This window comes from Schistocerca piceifrons, chromosome 2 (genome assembly GCF_021461385.2).
Source record: "Schistocerca piceifrons isolate TAMUIC-IGC-003096 chromosome 2, iqSchPice1.1, whole genome shotgun sequence".
Taxonomy (NCBI): domain Eukaryota; kingdom Metazoa; phylum Arthropoda; class Insecta; order Orthoptera; family Acrididae; genus Schistocerca; species Schistocerca piceifrons.
The window spans coordinates 1,059,675,876-1,059,697,939 of NC_060139.1; the positions used below are offsets into that span (position 1 = coordinate 1,059,675,876).

General features: G+C 43.1%; 1 protein-coding gene across 1 annotated transcript in view; it reads right to left on the reverse strand.

Moving 5' to 3' along the window:
- LOC124776118 (zinc finger protein 100-like) overlaps positions 1-22,064 on the reverse strand; it is a 193,263-nt gene that overhangs the window by 152,617 nt on the left and 18,582 nt on the right. Inside the window, exons 2-3 of the mRNA XM_047250959.1 lie at positions 8,275-8,499; positions 4,763-4,845 (exon numbers count right to left, since the gene is read on the reverse strand). Coding sequence (XP_047106915.1) covers positions 4,763-4,845; positions 8,275-8,303 — 112 coding nt within the window. The 5' untranslated portion in view covers positions 8,304-8,499. The remainder of the gene's footprint in view (positions 1-4,762; positions 4,846-8,274; positions 8,500-22,064) is intronic.

Genomic DNA, 22,064 nt, shown 5'->3' on the forward strand with positions numbered 1-22,064 from the left:
ACATTGTAATGTGCCTGGCACCCGAGAACAGATAATGGACTCCCTGCAACATTCTGTGTCAACCTGCACAATTGATCAGAGAATAGCAGCATGCAGACTAGGAAATTAACATCCCACATGTAGGCTGCCATTACCACCTCAACAAAAACAGCTGCGTTTGGAGCTGTGCTATTACTGGGAAGCACGGACTGCTGACGAACTGAGTCGCATTGCGTTCAGTGACGGTTTTGTGTTTCTGCACTAACCCATACAATCATCACTGGTGAATGTGGTGGTGACCTGGGGAGAGGTGCCACTCTTCCAATGTTTTGGACAGACACAGTGGTGTCACTCCTGGTATGATTTCAGGTCACGGCTGGTAGGGATTGACAAACTCTGGCAGTATGTCACAGACATTTTGTGACCTCATGTGCTACTTTTCATGTGACAGTACAGTGGTGCCATTCTTACACAGAACAATACCAGTCAACACATGGCACGTTTCTCTACAAACTGTCTGCACTATGCTGAGGTACTCCTATGCCCAGAAAGTTCATCAGATCTGTTCACGAAGTACACGTGTGAGGACCAACTCGGTTGTTAACTTTGTCCCAGTGCCAGTATCTGGCGTACCAATGACGAGTTATAACAGTTGTGGGCCAACTTGCCTCAGGAGAGGATACAGCGGCTGTGTAACACCCTTCCCAAACAAATCAGGGCATGCACTCAGGCCAGAAGGATAGCAATGTCATACTGCCAAATTCTTTGACTCGATTTTGTAATCACCGAAATAACGTCACATATCATCTCACCCTGTGAAGTTTCACTTTGTTTCCCCATCCCACCTGGGTTCTTCACTTTTTTTGTCACATTGCATGCATTCAGGCACAAACAGCAGTATCAACAGTCATTCTTCTGTGATACCATGCACAAATGAAATAGAATTGTTGAAAAATGATAATGCTATGCTGCACATCCTCTGATACAACATATGTGCTGACTTGAGGAATATACATGTAGGAATCATTTTGAGCCACAGTGCTCCGCAGCTTTCAAGAGTTTCTGGAACAACACCTTACTTCAAGGAACACTTATCAGCTGTGTTCTAAACATTACTTTTCAACCATTTCCGGGGTTAGTCGACCATCATACAAATTGACAGAGGGTAAAATAAAGATGAACAATTAATCAGTTGCAAAATTTTGTCTTTACAACTTCTCAAGAAACCCTTAAAAGTATTTGTGTAGAACTTACAAAACATATTATCTACGTGATTTGGACTTTTGTTATGTAACTGATCTGGCATAATAAGTACACATCATGTTTTGAAAACATTTGCCCATCTGATAAGCAGGGTGAAGAAAAATTCACACACTCGGACTTCTCAGAGCAATTCCTCACATACTAGCAATACAAAAAAGTATTCACAAAATTTTGATCTGCGCATATTTCCGGCAGCATATGGATGTTAAGGACTGCCAATCTGGCAACACTGTACTCACATGTATGGTAACTACCTCTGTCATCAGGTAGGAGTAGTGCTGCACATTTGGTGCAGCAGATAGCATTTTGGGTTGACATGCAGGAGGTCGAAGGCTCACTTCTGGGTCGAGACATATTTGTTTTTATTTGCTACATGCAGTCTGTGTGGTACAGTATCTGGTGTCTTAATCGTCAAACAGCAACTATAGTGGTCTTCTACGAAACGTTTGCACTTACTTACTGCAAACGCAGAAATGGAGGTACAATTGTTTTCATTCGTCATCTTTTAAAGAAGCCTTTTGTACGTCGTGGATGCAAATTGTTTTACACCGCTACATCTACTACATTCCAAACCTGTTTTCCTTAAAGCCTCCCTCAATGGTCCCACTCATTAGTACGAACTATTACTCTTGCTACGTTCAGGTCCATTACATTTTGTTAGGGCCTTACATCAACAGTAGGGCTAGCAACTTGCTTTGCAAATAATTTCCAAACTTTGTTACCATTTGTATGCATTATGTCTTTTACCATTGAGTCTGTTAAGTGCATGCTGTTTAGTAACTATCCCCATGCATTACTATTATTATTATTATTATTGTTATTATTGACGGAAACATCACATTCATCACCATTACGAAACAGTGTAATTCAGAAAGAAACAGTGGTGAGATGAATCACACAGAATAAAAGCCATAAGAGAGGTGATGCACCTTAAGTGGAACAGCCCGCTGTGACTAATCACGTGTTTATACTGTAATTGCTGTTCACTGGACAGGTACTAATTGCCAATGGAGTAATATGCATGTGACAGACTCCATGTACATTCGCCTACACACATTGTTTTCTCTTCTTGTGTTATTCTAAAACAGTATGGCAGATGTACGGCATATACAAACAATGATTATATGGATATGGTTCTGGTCTTTGGTGCATCTGATAACTGGGCTGGTGTTACCACTCGTGAATATGCTGCTAGATATCCAGGTTGACGTCATCCAGATAAAAATGTTTTTTGTCATCTGGAGCTTCACCTTTGAGAGACAGGTTCTCTCCTTCCACCATTGTGTGACAGACATGCGTCCATGGACTCACCATACTCCAGCTACTGAGGAAGCGATTCTGGAGGTTATACGACAGGAACTCCAGCAGAGTACATGTAGCAAGGCAAGGTAGCCATGTGTCTCACAACACATGATCGTTGACATGCTGCACAAGCTTGGGCTGCACCCCTATCATTATTCTTTAACGCAGCTCCTGCAGACTGCCGTCTGCGAATGCAATTCTGTGCATGATTCCAACAACAACAGGAGGCCAATGACGACTTCATAAAAACTGTAATATGATCAGATGAAGCAGTGTTCACCCACGAGGGTGTCTTCAAGATGCACAATGCCCAGCATTGGTGTGACGTTAACACACGTCACCCATGATCGTGGACATCAAGTTTGCTTTGGCATCAATGTCCTGGCTGGGATACTGCGAGAAAGAACTTTGGGTCCCTACTTTTTGCCTTACTAGTGGACTGCGTAAAGATATCATGCACTCATCTCAAACTATTTGCCTGATGCACTGGAAGAAATGCTTCTTATGTTTCACAGAGGTTGCATCTCCACACTTTGTAATTAATGTGTGACAGTATTTAGGCAGAACATTTTCAAGCAATGTTTCAGATGAAGAGGCCGAGTTGTATGGCCTTTGCATTCACCTGACCTAAACTCCCTGGTTTTCTTCCTACGCGACCACTTAAAGGAGCATATGTATTTCACTTCGCCGACCACATGTGGAAGAACTCACAATGCATGTTCATGCTGCTCTTGTATCTGTGGACGCAGTTATGCTGAAAAGAGTCAAGAACCATATGACCCAGCTTCTGTAAAGTTTGGAAAGTGGGAGACGAGGCACTGGCGGAATTAAGGCTGTGAGGACGGGGCGTGAGTCGCGCTTGGGTACCTCAGTCGGTAGAGCACTTGCCCGCGAAAGGCAAAGGTCCTGAGTTCGAGTCTCGGTCCGGCACACAGTTTTAATCTGCCAGGAAGTTTCATATTCTTTTGTAAATGTCATGCAGTCATCAATACAAAAATTATTATTGTCACTGGTTGATAATGTGTTACATCTGAGTGGATGTACTGCATATAATATTAATGACTAGTAGATTTGAGTTATTTAACGGTTCCATCATCTTTAGCATCTCAAAATTGTTATTGATTTTGTAGTTGTTCTGTCCTGTGAGAGTTAATTTGTTTCAATTGTCCATTTCTGACTTGTCTGACCACATTTTTGTTATGTTCACCATCACAAAACACTGTGCTATGCAAACGTCAGATACATGTGGCTTAAGAAACAGTGTATAGCAGGATGAAATTGGCAAATAAAAACAAATATGCCTCAACCCAAAATTGACCCCTCGACCTCCTGCTTGCTAACCCAAAATGCTATCCACTGCACCAACTCCAGAGCACTACTCCCATATGCTGTCAGAGGGAGTTACTGTACATGTGAGTACAGTGTTACCAGATTGCCAACCTTTAGTATTCATTTACTACTATCCAAGTGCACGAATTTTTCTTCTCACTGTATATGTAAATGTTTGTATTTTGTACTGTGCAATGTTTTCAGTTCATGACGTATAGGAAACACAAAATGAATCTAAAATTAATATTTTGACTGAACTGAGAGGTGTTCAACGAAATAAGATGTAGTTTGTGACAGATACAGAACATAGCACAGAGAAAGTAAATACTGTATTTAACAGTAACTACTACAGCACTATAACACATTGTATTTTAGCCATTAAGACTGACAGTTGATGGGCATAAAATACTAGCAGCACAAAGTATTCCAGTTTTTACCAGGAAGATGAGCAATCAAGAAATATTGACTGGGTCATCATTGATTCTGTGCGCTCTGCGTCCATGCTGGTTCAGTTCATTCTACTGGTAATATAATTTGTTTGGCCAGTAGGCTGGTGTTTGAGTGTTTGGGGCACAGGAGGGGGGGGGGGGGCATTTGTGCAAAAATCAGTATCTCTCATGTACATATAACATGATTTCATTCTATAATCTTGCGATGTCCAACACATTACACTGACTATGCACCATTTTATAATGCTGGCAACAGACCCGCAAGAAAAGAAAACAGGACGTGTTCAGGCACAATTGCACCAAATATGAATAATTAGATTACTAGTCACCCTACAACTGCTTACAGAGTTTGACAATTGCTTATTTCTAAGACAAAGACTTTTCCATCTGCCAGCATGGCATCACAGTGCCAGATCTCTTCAAAATAGCTAATAGCTTACCTGTAATTTCTCCATTTCTCAAAATGTCTTCCAAAATCATTCTTTCCTGTGACCTTCTTGCTTCTGACGTTACGATATCCATTCTGCAAGTGTGACAAAGAATTAACTAGTATCCTCTAGGAGAATAAGTTGTAATGACATAGAGGGGACAACAAAAGAAACACAACTCTAAAGCTATTGATGTTCTTTCACATGGCACAGAATAGCATGCACACAAAAACAGTCAGATGAAAATGAATAGCAGAAGAAGAAGAAACTGTTCTGCATCTATACTTCTTTGACAGCATTTTGCTGCTAAGGAACACAGTGGGGGCGGGGGCACAAGTACAGTAACAAAAAATAAAATATGATTTCTGACAGAGGACATTCAGTTTGTACATATATCTACATCCAACATCAGTATCACATGTTAGTAGCTGTGCTTGTCACACAGATTGGCACTTTAAATGCTGGGCGAGAACATTTTTGTCACCGATAAGCGGTTGCCAAGGGAACCAGAAGTCGAAACACAAAATTTCTAACTAAGAGACTGTACACCTAGGTCCTGTGATTATGCCAAACCTCTCTGCAATGCCAAACCTCTCTGCAATGTTTCACAAAAAAAGAGGACATGTGACACTGTTGATGTGAATTATTACCATCAGTATGCTGTAGGTGTGACTCCACTAGAGTAGGTTATGTGCAGTCACTATTATTTCAACCTCTTATTTTATCCATTTTGGTTGGAGAACACCCCAGTTGTTTTCATAAATCACACTCTAGCAATTACTGCTACCAGACACAAGTTTTCTTGAAATGATTTTGTTATACCATTACTAATTTCAGGCACGAGCCCATCGTCAAATGGTAACATTTGTGTCCTAAAATGTAACAATATCTTTGTGATGCATTGTTTAAAAAAGACTGTACATTTGTGCCCAAAAATTTAACACAGTTTTTTGTGATGACATAGTTTTACACTTATATATGCTGTATACATTGTACTTCCATCCTGAAAAGCCCTCCTTTGCATATTACAGGACAGAGGTTTGACTTTTTTTCCAATACAGACTGGTCAATGATCTGATCTAAAAACAAGATGACAGATACATTGTTGTCCACCATCTTGCTTTCAGTTCAGTTCATCGATCAGGGCTACGACACAAATGTAAAAGAAGTCAACACAACCATCTGACAATGGGCTCAGGCCCAAAACTAGTAGTGTGGCTGGTTGGAGTGTTTCTCACAGTGTAATTTCAGTGTCCACCTTACTTTTATTTACTTCATCAACCACTTATACACAAACATAACACAATATTGCTCAAGGACTCACACAGACATTCACAAAGCACCATATCACATTTTGACACACAGGTCAGAGAAAGGCAATGGCGAACCCTCTTGCACTCACCAAGAGAACAATACGGAAGTTCCATGTTGTTGTCATGTACAGTGATAACAGTCAGCTTCAGTCACCTAATCAGGTCCAATCTATTTATAGAAGTAGTACCTCATGATTTATGGGGACATGTTACAGTCTAACAAAATGAGATATTCACTGACATTTGAATAACATGTATGGTTATATTCACACATAAATTTAAGAACTCCAGCAGAGTCCAAAATAAAGCAAAACAGAAATGAGTCAAACTATATATTACTTAATAGCACCATTCTGCTAGTTATGTCTATGGTATATGTTGATCATTTCTCAATGATTTTCATGTTAGTACATATTTGCTACTGGCTTTGTTACTATTAAAGTATAAATTGATGCTGCCAGAAAGGCAACATTTTTAGTGTTACATGAAGAAGACTATTATAGCCACTGAAAAGCATATGCTTTGTATCATCATGGAGGTCTCATTTGTTCATCAGCAATGCACTAAAAGTTAGTAAGAAGATACATCACTGCGTAGGTTGATTCACTGTTGCCGCAGAAATTAGACTGATTTATGAAGAAGCTATTGCTTCCACACAAAATGTGAAGAGTCTAATATTTTGGAGTTACAGCTACTGTAACTTGCTTTTGAAACAAGTTGAGAGAATCTAAGTTTTGAAATGTAGCCTGTGAAGTTAATTAATTAAATTATTAATTAATTAAAGCAATTCCTACATCAGAAACGAGACAGAAGGAGCTTTTCACAAATTACATACATAACACGAGCTTAAGGTTGAGGTTGGAAACACTATGAACATGAATGTACCCAAAAAGCTCAGGTTCTAATGAATTTAAACTCAGAATGGAGAAACATAAAATGTAAAAGGATCACAAACTAAGTATTGAGTACAAATCTGTTCCTTACCTGCACAATGAACTTGAAATGACTCCAAAAGCTGTTCAAAAGTTGAACTCTTTGGTGATGACAAGTACACAAATTGGTCTAGAACAAGGGCAGTGCTAACCAGGGCACTTTTCATCTACAGTAATGCATGTTAGCAAATTCTTCGTTACCTGTAACCAGTAGTAAAACAACTTTAGAAAACTACTGAGAGGGGGGAAAACAAAAGGTTCTGGGTTTTGAGTGTCGATGCGGATATTCCTCACAGGTTATTTGTGGTTACATTAGGTCATGAAAGGCTGTCTTAAATTAATGCCACCACAGCTTCAATATGTTTTTCTATTTCTTGGAATGAAAATTTTTGTGACAGGGTGATATGTAGAGCAGCCCAGGGTCTAGATTGGAAAAGCCAACATATGTGATGCCATGAGGAAATGTTCAACAACTACTATGATGACAGTTACAGTTAACAGTTCAGTTAGCGATTTTGTCTGTACATCAATTGCCATAAGCCAGCCTCCAGAGCTGAATGGTCAGCATATCTCACTGCTAAGCTCAGGCTGTAAGATGAAATACAAGTTTTTAGATTTGAGAAGGAAGAAGAAGAAGAAGAAGAAGAGTGTATATTACAGCAACCCTGTGAGAAACTCCTAAAATTGTACTGGAGGAAGATCTTAAGCACACCCACCATTGGCCACTTTTCCTGGATTCATCTGAAAAACTGAAGATGGCATATCAAGCTGCAGTTTAAATTTTAGTTGCTTCATATTTAATTCTCTTGATGCAGTGATGAAAGTGTACACTGTTTATTTACCCGTACTCCTTTCTACATTTACTTTTGCTGAACAAGTATTACAGGAAAAACTCAGAGATACAAAAATTTTGTTCACAGGTGAAAACAATGCACTGAATGTCTATAAAATGTGAGACTGTTCAAACCCCAGTACAGGCACACTCACGAAAAATCTTGTACAAAACTACTGATCCAGTCCCAAGAGTACATTGAATGTTTGTTTATGTCGAGTAGGCATCTTTTTTTATCACACTCTGCACACAGAAAATAGGATATTGGGAAATTCTTGAAAACCTGTGATGTTTGCTGCTGACACTAGTATATTGATAAAGGGCCTAAAAATCCTCCAGGCAGGAGACTAATGGAACAGTCTTACAAATGGTTCACTGCAAACAGTTTAACCATTACTCTTACAAAGACTCGTATTATGCAATTCCAAAGAAATCAACATTACTTACAGATACAAGAAGCAGAGGTCAGTGGACATACACTGGATGAGGTTTCATATCTGAAGTTCCTAAGCATCCAAATGGATCTCAAACTGAGGCATCACCAGTGTCTGAACATATTATACAATCAGTTCTGCCAGCTATGCAATTAGAAACCTCTCTCATTGTGTTGATCTCCAGATGGGACTGTTAGCATATCTTCACTCAGTACTGTCATACAGCAGTCTTCTGCAACTAACATCAAAAAAGCATTTATTTTACTGATGGGCACAGTGGGGGTATTGTGTAAAGTTGTTAAAAATTGTAAACTTATGTGCCAATCCATGCACTTCTGAACAGTATTTGTTATTGGTAACAAGGATGAAATGTGAAACTCACAGCCATAATACTAGCCATAAAAGAATTTCCATACATTAGTTTTACACTCTGTAACAGATTGTCATCAAACTCGGATATTCCAAAACAAAGTAAAAGAATAGTTCATTACTGATGTCAACAATTTACCATTATACCTGGGCTAAGGAATATAAGTTCCACATAACTTCAATGTTTACATTAAAGATATCTCAACTTTGCCTGTATATGTGGTCTGTGTCAAGTTAAATAAATGCTTTGTTTGATGAACTGGATGTAAACAGCAGCAGGATAGTAGATGGCAAAGACAGCAGCTTTTTTTTTAAGTAGCCATCTTATCTCTCAATACACTGTTCATCATTGTACACATATATGATGAAAAATCCAGACCAAATGAAACATACGTCACAGTAAAGGGTGCCAGACAGTTACATCAATACGCAGTGCACTCCTCCGGTGGCAATGCAAGTGTGTATTCTCACAAGCAAACAATCGTAAAGGTACTCTTTGATAGGACTGTCTCAAGCATCTTGTGCCTTTTGTTGCAGTTCAGCAACAGTTCTTATGGGCCCTGGGGAACATGCAAGTTCCTGCTTCATCATGTCCCTCGTGTGTTCAATTGACGAGAGATCTGTCATCTTGCTGGCCAGGGCAGTAGGTGTATGCCACGAACATCACATTGTGCCATAGCATCAACGCATTGTTCTTCCAAGAAAGCATTTCACCTTCCTGTCAAAGAAATGACAGTAGTTTGGGACTAAAAGCCTGTGCAATGTAGCAGGCACTGGTTACTTTATCCTGCAGAGACACAAAATATGACCAGAAGCTGTAACTTATAGCCCTCCACACGTGAATCCTGGGTACTTGTGTATCATGGGCAAACACACCTTGGGAAAAGCAGCTCACAAGGTCTACATCACACATGTGTACGTCCATCACTACATACAGATAGAACCTATTGTCATCACCGAAGACAACAAAGTGCCATTCCACCCCCCAGTCAAATGTTTCAAGCCATTAGAGAAGCTTTGCTTGGTAGTGTGGTGGTGTCAGTGGCACGCTGGCCAGAGTCACACGTGATGTTAATCCTGCAAAACCAATGCTCCCTAATGACAAAGCAGGTGCAACATGTGCCTGGATATCACCCCCAGACAACATTCAGTCGGCCACTGCTCATCGCACAATTCATCAATCTCGATGTATGTCTGTGTTACGCGATCATCCAGAAACTGGTCCACACATATGGAAATGTTCCACAGACCACTTTTAAAGCAGCAACACGCCACCGATACCCCATGCCTAATGTGCAGCAGTCTGTCAATACATCTGTCCATCCAGCTTCCCACAGGACCACAATGTGATCCTGTTCAAATGACTGAAGTTGTTCAACAACAGTATGTACTCATCATAGGAGAATGGGGGCCTAGAATGAATGTTGCATACACTGTTCACCTCTAAATTCACCACAGTTACAGCTGTAGAGTCAGAGAACAGAGGATGCTCAGACAGGCCTCCCGAGTGCCATTTGATCGCTGATGACTGTGACAAATGAACCACTAACACTACAGTACCTCAGTATCCACATTCATATCTTGTTGTCACTGACTACAGTACTATAGGGGGCTGTATTGTTTCCCTGGCATGTATACACATAGAAATAAAAATCAATTTACACAACTATCAGCTAGAGCAGATTAGCTCTAACCATAATTTGTCATTAGTACACTTTATAGTGGTGGCTTTCAGTGGCTGCTTCAGTCTGTTAATGTGTAACTCTAGTCCTTCCACATCACTACAGGTTGTCCTTCACAGCAGGATTTACAGAAACGATGTGTGAATGAATGAATGCCAATGGGTGATTCATTACTACATACAAGCTATGTGGAGTGAGTAGTGCTCCAGTCAACCCAACCAACGTGGGTGAATATCGTGCACCTCAAGGGTTCTCTACTACTGCAGCACAACATATCTGCTCACGATTTTGCAGGAGATGTTCAATTTTAGAACTAGTACCAGGATGACCATTTCTTTTCTTCCTTCCTTGTCAAGAGTGTTTTGAATGGTTTGAGGGCATTCTCCATCCATCCTGTACTGATCTTTCCACCTCCATATACTTGTCACCTAAATAAAACTGACAATGTTTTAAATACTGTAGTTTACACAGACTGGCCATACTGCCTTTGGGAAACACACTGACCATTTTGTATTTTCAGCCTCACGTGAGTGACTTGATTCTGAAATATACACTGTTGGCCATTAAAACTGCAATACCATCAAGGCACCATATGTGCAACAATTGTCACACTTGCACGAAACGTACTATGTGCTCATATATGCAAATGATTAGCATTTAATCAAACCACACAAAGAAAGCAAGAGCAATGCCATCTACAATATGTAAGTGTGGAAAAGTTACACAGCAGATTTCTCATTCACAATTTGAGTGTCAGTCAGTCGTGAGACAACTGTTTCTCTCATCAGAATTCAACAGGCGCACGACTGTGGCCTATCGAGACTGAGGTTTATCTTTTGTGGCTTGGGTCAGCCACAGTGCCTGACTGTTTTGTGAATACAAAAACAAAAGGTTCAGGAGGACCATATTTAGCACTGTGCAGTATCTCTGTGGCCACATGCAACTAGTCTCGAGAGGAGACTGTTTACTAAGGTGTGTCTCAAGCCTAAAGTCAGGAAATGGTCTTGTTTGCAGCAAAATGAATATCTGCACGGACAGTCTGACAACGTCTAGAATGCCAGGGACTGTCAGCAGGATGACCACTGTTGTCTTCTATTAAGGTGGCAGCAGACAAAGGCCCCCAGAGAAAATGTGGGGCACAGAAGTAGTGGCAGTTGTATTTCAGACAATTACAGTTCTGTGAACAGCTTCACAATAGCTGTATCAATGTATGTAGAATTCAAGAAGAATGAATAGGGACAGACTGCATTCAGCATCATCATAAGGGCCTGGCACATGCTGCCACTCGGTACACAACACTACAGCCTCTGGTATGTATTGCCAGTAACTCTTACAGTAGGGATTACATTTCTGATGTGCCGCACCACCTCCACGATGTTCTCATTCCACAACATGATGCAACATTTCATGTGACTTGTCCTGTCCTGACCTACCCTGACATGAAGGGTGTTTGTCTGTTGCCCTGGCCAGCACAGTCTCCATATCTCTCACACAATGAAAACACCTGGTCATGGGTTGCCCAGAGACTGAGACATCACCACTGCCCAGACAGTAAGACGCACAAACTCTGGCAGAGCGTTGACACAGCGTGGATTCACCAGCCACTATGATGGATGAACTCTGACACAGACTTGAAGCAGCACAGAGTCACCAGCGACTATTATGGATGAACTCTGGCACAGACTTGAAGCAGCACAGAGTCACAAGCAACTATGATGGAAGAGCTCTAGCACAGAATAGAAGTACCATGGACTCATCAGTGACTATGATGAATCAACTTCAGGTTGACGCATCAAGGACTCTCACCAGCCATTATTATGGTTGAATTCTGGCGCGCACTTGAAGCAGCATGGACTCATCAGCCGCTACGATCTGGATCGAGGATGAGGACACTATCCACATTCCTCCAAAACCTCAACACCTTCACCCGTTTTTATTTCACCTGGTCCTCCTCAAAGCAACCAGCCAGCTTCCTCAATGTTGACTTACACCTCAAAGATGGCTACATCAGTACCTCAGTGCATATCATACCAGGGTTGCCACAAGTTTCCCAAGTGAAATTCCCTGATTTCCACACGAGTTTTAGTATTTTTCCTTGACAAATTTTGAGATCTAAGGGTAAGTAAAGACACGAGTTCACAATCAGTCTTTGCAGTTATGTTACAAGAAACACTAGAGCAAACGAGGAAATACGTAAACAAAAACTTGCAAGCAGACAGTGTTTCCTGATGTAAGCAAAACTCATGAGTACTAACATCAACATCTTTTGTAATGAGCTGTTATTTAGATGAAGAAAGAAAGCCAAATAGTGTGTGTGTTTCATTAAGACCACTAATGTTATTTTATTTCAATAAAACAAAACACATTTTCTGACAAAAATAAATATTTTCTTGGAGTCACAAGACAGATTTAACATATGTTCATTGATTTTGAAAATAATCTCAGAAAAAAGCAGGCTTCTTGAAAGAAGTGTATAAGAGGGGGAAGACTTATTTAAACCAATACTGTAGGTCACTGACAATAAAATGTTGATTCTACTATGTTCATTATTGTCGGTTATTACTCGCTGTGTTATAGCTATTATTTTATAAGTACTGTGTGATTTTTCTTTCAAGAAATGTATGAGTACAAAGTGAACAAACCAACAGCGACTGACACAATTTTCTTCTTCTTATCGTCCATACTTTCTAATATATAAACTACTTTCAAACTGCTAAAATGTACTAAAATAAATAAAATGCCTATAAAATGTCACACTGTAAAATGTACTTGGGGAGAGACAGTCACAATTCCTGAAATACATCGCCCGTGGCATCTGGTCTGCCAAGGAACACCACAGTCCTGGGTCAATGGATAAACCATAAAAATCCACTGCATTATGCCACACACAAACAGACCTGGCCTGCAGGCAGATCGGTGAGATTAGATCCGACAGGCAGGGCTTGCACAAGAGCTTCAGATGGGCAGCCCCAATCCATTAGAGATACCGCAGAAATGGCCTATGGTCTTGGCCTGTCATGGAAATCCGCTGGTGTGGCCAGCTATTCAGGAGTCACAGACAGCATGTTGATAAAATGAGACCATAATGATCAATCCATGCAATAGATAATTTTTTCAAATACTCTGAGAATCAATAATAATGAGGATAGGTAGCAACTCTCTGTACAGACGATTGATAAGCCACAGAGAGGTACAAAGAAAACAGAGTCACATTCTCACAACTAAATTTTTGGCCATAGCTTTTCTCAGAAAACGAGAGCATACACACATACATTCAGACACAACTCATGCACACATGACCACCTTCTCTGGCCACAGTGTCTGCAGTCATTGTGAATCAGATCCAAACAAACCATGCCTCATGCCTCCCAGCCTCATGGCGGCAGCTACTAGGCTAGTGGCAAGAAGTGGTGGCAGCACTGACTACAAGCTGAGGGGCAGTGGTAGGAAGGGAAGAAGCAGTAGTAATGAGGGAGTTGAGAAGCAACACACATACTCAGTCAGAGATGTTGCACAACACCTCAGTAAGCAAACCATTTCATCTACTGGACAAAAATGAGACTTCTCAGTGTTTTTCTCAAATTTCCCTGATATTTCTCTCAAATTTTTGAAATTTCCTGATTTCCAGAACCTGTGGCAACCCTGCATACTTACCAACCACCAGCAATACATCTACTTCGACAGCTGCCACCCATTGCACACCATGAAGTCCCTTCCATACAGCCTAGTCACTCATCGCTGTCACATCTGTAGTTTGTTTTGTTTTGTTTTGTTTTAGGGTGCAAAAAACAACTGAGGTCATACGCGCCCAAGTCAAAACTATAGAACACAAGCACAGAGATGAGGGAAATGACTATGTGTCAGTCCCAGCAGACAGAATAGGAGACAGCTAAACAAGGCACGTGGAAAAAAAGGGCTAAAAAAACAACACCATACAAAAATGGAGATCCAAAACTAAAAATTAAATGGCCATCGCCATGTTGTTTCGCCAGATAAAAAGTAAAATGTGGGTGACAGCCTGCATGTCACTTGCTAAAATGGCTAATAAAGCAGACGGCAAACCCAAGTTGGAATGTAAACTGGTAGAAAAGGGCAGTCCAGCAGGTAGTGGTGGACAGTTAAAAATTGGGCGCAGCACCACTGAGCAAATGACGATGGCTAAAGAGGTTGTGCCCAATACACAGCCGAGTTGAAAAAATCTCCTTCCAGCAGGAGGGCCAAGAGGAGGTCGTCCAAGGTGCCAAGGAGGCTTAATAAGCCACAGCTTATTCCCGTGAAGGAAGGACCATTGGCGATGCCAATGGGACACCACCTCCTGACAGACAGCAACGCAGACATAATCGAAGGGAATAGAGGTACTCGTGGGCTGAGGCACAAAGACTGCAGCCTTGGCAGCAGCATCAGAAACCTCGTTTCCTCACAGACCAACATGACCAGGGACCCACAGGAACATGACATTGGCTTCACCAAGAGTGAACAAGTGACAGTTTTCCAAGAACTGATGCAGTAAGGGATGAGCAGTGCACAGCACACAGAGACTTTGGAGGGCGCAGATTGAGTCTGAGCAGAGGACACAATTGAAAAGGCTGTGTCGCCGAAGAGCTCGGCTGTAAATACTGAGGAGATTGCCGGAAGCCGATATTGAAAGACACAGGTGCCAATGACGAAGGCACACCCGACCCCACGGTAAGTCTGAGAGCCATCAGTGTATCCAAAGGTACTAGTACTAAGTTCCACGTGAAACTGAAGGCAATAGACCTGTGCTGGAGTAGTGTCCTTAGGAATCACATGAAGGCCACGGTTAACATGGACCACTTTATGAAGCCAAGATGGTGAAGGGTTCACACCCATAGGGAAAGTTGCAGGTAGCCTGAAGTTAAGTCGCCGTAGCAAGTGGTGAAAGCGGACTCCAGGAGGTAACGGAGAAAAGGGACAAGCCCCATACTGACGATCTAAGGAATCATCAAAGAAGGAGGCATAGGAAGGGTGGCCATGGATGGTAGACAAATGGCATGTATACCTGCTGAGGAGAAAGTCACAGCAGTAGGACAGGGATAGTTCAGCAGCTTCAGCATACAGACACTCAACCGGGCTGGTGTAAAAGGCACCCATGGCCAAAAGGATGCCATGATGATGGATAGTGTTGAGATGGCGTAGAAGGGATAGGCGTGCAGATGCATAAGCAAAGCACCCATAGTCGAGTTTCGAACGGAAAAGGGACCGGTACAAATGGAGGATGGTGGTTCGATCGGCACCCCAAGAAGTACCATTGAGGACACGTAGGACAATGATGGTCTGCGTACAGTGGCATGCCAAGTAAGAGACATGGGAGGACCAAGAGAGTTTCCTATCAAGCATGAACCCCAGGAATTTCATAGTATCAACGGATGGAAGGGCAACAGTCCCAAGATGTAGAGAGGTGGGAGAAACCATTTGTGCCACCAAAAATTCATACTGACGGTTTTGTCAGTGGTAAAGCAAAAGCCATCGGTGATGCTCCAGGAGTGAAGACGATCAAGACAGTGCTCAAAACGCTGCTCAGTAAGACAGGTCCATGGAGAAATGCAATAGATGGCAAAATCATTGACAAAAAGGGAGCTGGAGATACCCGGCGGAAGACAGGCCATTATAGGGTTAATGGGGATGCCAAAGAGGATGACACTCAGGATGGAAGCCTGAGGCATATCATTTTCCTGAATAAAGGTGTCTGACAAGGCAGAACCCACATGCACCTTTAAAACTCGGTATTGTAGAAATGTCCAAAGAAAACAGGGCAGGCACCCACAGAGGCATCACATGTAAAGAGTACAGAGGATACCAGTTCTCCAGCAGCTGCCGTTTGCGTTCTCCAAATTGAAAAACATGGCCACAGTCTAGGATTTCCACAGAAAACCATTCATGACATGGGTGGACAAAGTAATGAGATGGTCTACTGCAGAATGCTGCACTTGAAATCCACACTGTGCATTCGTGAGTAAATGGTGAGATTTGAGCCACCACACCCGCCAGGCATGAATCATACGTTTCATCACTTTGCAAACGTAGCTGGTAAGAGAGATGGTGTGGTAGCTAGAAGGAAGGATTTTGTCCTTACAGGGCTTAGGTATGGGTATGACGGTGGCTTCACACCAGCGTGCAGGAAATGTGCCCTCAGCCCAGATGTGGTTGTACGTGTTAAGCAGAAAGTGCTTGCCAACAAGAGAGAGGTGCTGCAACATCTGAATGTGGATGGCACCTGGCCCTGGGGTGGAGGACCAGGATGAACTGAGAGCATGATCTAGCTCCCTCATAGTGAAGGCGGCACTGTAGCACTCAAGATTTGGAGAAGAGAAGGGTATCGCCCAAGCCTTTTCTACTCGTTTCTGATGGATGAAGGCAAGGTGATAGTGGGAAGAGCTCGAACTTCCGCAAAATGGCGGCCCAAGGTGTTGGAGATAGCAACAGGATCCACAATGACATCGGCACTTACTGTCAGGCCAGAAATGGGAGAATGGATCTTGGTTCCACAGTGCCGTTGGAGGTTGGCCCACACAACAGAGGAAGGGGTGGAACTGTTTTAAGAACGCGTGAATGAAATTCAACTAGCTCTTTTGCTATGCTGAAGACATCGACGAGACTTTGCACACATCTGTTTATAATGAATGCAGTTTTCCGGTGTAGGGTGGCAGTTAAAAATGTGGAGAGCATGTCTCTGTGCATGAAGTGCATCGCGACATGCGTCAGTCCACCAAGGGTCTGGAGCACCATGTGGTAAAGAGGAAGTGCGAGGAATGGATCGTTCTTCAGCAGTAAGGATTACGTTGGTGAGATAGTCCACCTGGTCATCACAACTGAGGAAATCTTGTTCCGTGAAGGTCACCAGTAAGGAGTAAAGCTGCCAGTCAGCCTTGGTAAGCTGCCATTTGGCATGCATCTGGATGAGGTAGAAGTCAGCAGACAGAGAGCATACAGGAAATGGCCGCTCTAGTAGGTGTCAGAAAGAACGGACCACTCAAGACGATGGGCAAGATGGGCAGTGCAGAAGGATAGGTCCAACTGGGAGTAGGCGAGTGAGGTGTCAGAAAGGAAAGTGGGTGCATGAGTGTTAAAGCAGAAGAGGTTCAGTTGGTTAAGAATGGCAGCCATGAGTGTAGCTCTCTGGCAAAGGGGATGATGTGCATTAAAGTCACCAAGTAGCAAAAACAGTGGAGGTAGCTGCCCAGTAAGCTGAAGGAATTCTGTCCTGGTGACATCAAAGGACGGAGGGCCATAAATGGTACAGAGGGAAGTCAGGTGGGGAAGGACAAGGTACGGCAACAGCTTGAAGATGGGTAGTCAGGGAGATTTGTTGACTATGAAGCTCATCCCGTATAAGCAGCATGACGTCCCCATGAGATGGGATGCCGACCTCAGTGGGAAGGTCGAAACGAATTGGTAAGTAATGTGGAAGCTCAAAGCAGTCTTGAGGGTGCAATTTCATTTCCTGAAGGCAGAGTACAAGGGGATGCTGCAATGCTAGAAGCAGCCGTAAACCCTCTTTGTGGGACTGAAGGCCACGAACGTTCCATTGGAGGACAGTCATGAGGAGGAAGAGATTTGGGGATGTCAACTTGCTGGCCACCGAGGGACAGCTGGTGGAGTCACTATTACAGGGCACAGAAGCAGGAGGATCCTGCTCCATGGGGTCCACAGAAGCATCGGCATGCTTGTGTGGTCGGTTGGTGGAGTCCAATGCTGAAAAACGGTTGGTGGTGCGCACCAGCGAGACATAGGCCAGCCAGGCTAAGTTACCACGTGGCAACACCGTCGAGCGGGATCTTCGAGCTGGTGAAGGAGAAGATCGTCTGTCTTTAGCAGACTTCTTCGAGCCCTTCTGGTTGGAGGAGGACTTGGTGTGTTGTTTGGCTGGAGGGACGGAGGCAGTCTTCTCGGGAGTACTCCTGTCCTTTCCTGCCTGCCAGTTGTGTAGTGGGTAGCTTCGCCCTTTAGGCGAGAGTTTGACAGTTTGTTGCACAGCGGGATGGGGGGACAGCAATGCTACCTTGACACTGGGCGACTTCACAACCTCAGAGCCAAATTTGTGGTCGCATGTCTGCGTAGCCATTTCCTTCACGGAGTGAGGAGTAACAAGAACTGAACTCATCAGGTTACCCTCCATTCAGAGGCTGTTGCACACTGTGACCATGATTTTGATTTGTAAATAATAGATTTCATCTATCAGTCGTCCTTTGGAATTTTTATTGGGAGGTCTAGATTTCAGATAGCTACTAGCCATAGTGCATTGAAAATGGCTAGTTGCTATCTGAAATCTAGACCTCCCAATAAAAATTCCAAAGGATGACTGAAGCTGAAATCTATTATTTACAAAAGAACTGAACTATAAGTGCCAGACAGGAGAACACAGGATTTTTAACTAGACAGTAACTTGCGAGCTACTGCGTAAGGCACTTACTCCTTCACCCGAATCTCTTGAACAGCTCGCTCATCTTGATACACAGGACAATCCCAGGAGGAGGCGGCGTGGCCGCCACTGCAGTTAATACAGCACAGAGAAGGAGACGGACATTCAGAGTTCTATGGGCCACGACACAAACAGGGTATCCGTTGAGAAGTGAGGCAGCAAATAGTAGTTGTGCTTGAGAATGTGAAGCCATCTCCAAAAGCAAAGTGCCATTCCGCAAATAAGAGCAGGATTTCACAGGGCCAGCAGTGGCATCAATGCCGTTCTGAACAATAAACGGATTGGGCATGGCGAAGGACTGACCATCTTCAGTATGTGATATCACAAGGAAGCGCAGTGCAGTGGGAAGGGTCTTCGAATCAGTAGCCCCATTATGTTTGCATTTCCTCACCGTTGATGGAGGGGATGAGTGACTCATTGTGAGGAAATCCCCATGACTGCCAGTGTCTCCGATGGCGCGCTCCTTCCAACTGGGGGCCCCATTCACAAGGGGATGCACCCGCCTCAGGTGATTGCTCACACCTCCCGAACACCTTACGGAGGGAGCAATGGGCAATCTGGGAAGGTTATATCTCACACAATCGCCCCTCGCTGGGCCTTACTTGCACCAGGGGGTACGTGTGAACTCTACCTGTTGACCCGGGCCTGGGAATTATGCGTTATCCAGTCACCTTTTATGCATCATATGCGTGGGCCGGCTTTCAGGAGCACACAGAGAGGAAAAAGAAAAAAAAGAGTATCCTCAAACACCGAAGTGGAGGAACGAGAAGGGAAACAAAGAAAGGAAAAGGGTGCCAAAGTTAAGACTGTTCACAGGCCAGTGACAGAATGCGGAACATTCCCAGTAATACCCCAGACATGTTCCACAAAGGAGGGGAAAAAGAATAGCAAGAGGATAGACATGCAGCATGGAAGGGAAAAGTGCTGCAAAGGCTGGAGCCCCATGGTAGCCAAGCACAAACCCACCAAAGAGTGGCAAGCCCCCTGGGAGGGGAGGGGGGCATCTGTAGCAATGAGCAGTCCCTTCCATATATACCAGAGGTCTCACTGATGCTGTCAGAGACCATAATTACCCTTCTAAACTTGTTCAGTAACAGATATCCCGTGCCTTATCCCTTCAGTTACTCACCACCTCCTGAAGTCCCACTATCTGGCCACAAAGGAGCAGTCCAAGGAAAGGTCACCTGTGAAACTAGTCACGTGATCTACATGCTAAACTGCAAGCACTGTGCTGTGTTCTACATGGTCATGACAACCAACAAGCTGTCTGTCCACATGAATGGCTACTGACAAACTGTGGCCAAGAAACAGTTGGATCACCCAGCTGAGCACACTCCCGAAGACAGTATTCATCATTTTAATGATTGTTTCACAGCCCGTGCCATCCGGATCCTTCCTACCGACACCAGCTTTCCTGAATTGTGCAGTCAGGAACTTTCCCTGCAATATCTCCTATGTTTCCATAATCTTCCTGGCCTCAAACCTCATTAGTCATTGTCCTACCTCCACCTACCTCCTTCCAGACTACATAGTCTGCTATTCCATCAACACACCCACAGACTTTTACTTCTCCTTTTTTGCTGCCCCCCGCCATCCGCTGTCTAACCTTGTGACTGCACCTAGATGTATAACTCTCTCTCCACTTTGTTCCTGCATACTCCCATAAGCAGCACTTTACCATCTCCCACCCCTATCCAGCTATCCCTCCCCCTCCCCACCCCAGCCTCCTCCTTACCTCCACTATCCAGATTTCTTCACCCATCATGCACTTCCGCTTGCCATCTGGTCTCAGCAGCCACATGTGTGAGAGTTGTATTTGTGTGTGTATTTTTTGTCTAATTCAGATGAAGAGCTTACTTGTTTGACAGACTTTTTGTTGTGCCTATACGCAACTCAGAATTGTGTATTTCCTCTTTGTTACACGTTAAGCACACAATCTGTTGACTCCGTGGCCCCGTGATCAACAGCAGGTGTGGTGTGTGGCAGTGCAGGTCACTAAAAGAAATCAGCTGATGGACAGTGCTTGGGAGAGACTCACAATTCCACTGTCAGAATCTCAACAAATATTGTCAAAATGAAAAGAATTAATGTTATATATAAAACATGCTCACTTCTTTATCAGTTCTTGAAGGGTTCACATTAAATCTGTGTGAAGCTGCTGTGAAATTCTTGCATGTGTCTGTGAAGCTGCTTATGTACATCAATACTGTATAGCAACTTAAGCAGTGGATGAAAATTATTCTAGATGTGGATTTTTTTCATATATTAAATTCTTGAATGACACTTCAAAAGTTAAAATTTACTAACCTGTGGTGATTTGTACTAAACACACAAGAAACTAATTACACTGCTATTCATGCAAGAAATAATTACACAAAACAGTTGTATCAGGATTACTAGAAATTGTCATTGTCACAAAGGTCATCATGTCACAGCCACTGGAGTGAAGCTACAAGATTGGTGGAAGACATGGTAAGGTTGATACCAAAAAAAGGGCCATGTGCAGCAGTAAAGTGGTTAGGAGAACAATCAGAGCAGTAACACTCGTCAAGATCAGAAAGAGAATGGTCAATTACAAGCTTTCCAACATATGGTGTGATACTTCCCCACGTAGTGTGCCATACATTGAATTTCCAAGTAGGAGAAAAAAGCTCGGGCTGGCGAGGGAGGGGATAGTGTTGGATTAAGGTGTTCATCTCAAGGTGAATAAACATTACAAATGGTGATCGCTGGGTTGTTTGCACTTGCACCACTATTTCTTCCAATGTGGTACAGAGGGGAATCACTGACACCTGTGCGAACCAATATACAGACCCCTCAAGATGCCTGCTAGGGGTCAGTACAATTCTAACAGAATGCGTGGTGGGCTTATGGCATTGCAGAATGGTCATCAGTAAAGTGTTTTTCTTTGAGAACAACACAAATAGCAGAAGAGGAGGAAATTCGTTGCTGTAGTTCAGGCACATGACAGTAAGATCCATTACAGTTCCACTGGATCATCATACTGAAAGTATCTTGGTTGGGTGTGAAGGGACAAGAAGGACAGGTCACATCCCAGGACCACTGTCAATGAACATCTGTTCAGAATCCTACAGTATCGGAGGATCTCATGCCTCAGGAGTCACTGTAGTAGCTATCTCTTGAGAAATCTATTTCTCTTCTTTCACAACTTCTGGTAGTCACGATTTTTGTGAGCACTATTCACTGTGGGTGTAGGACAGCCCTGGGACCTACAATCTGTGGCTCCTTCTGCCACTGGCTACTGCAGTTTTCTGGGGATCTTGAGAGGGAGCCCTATCACCAGAGGAGGAA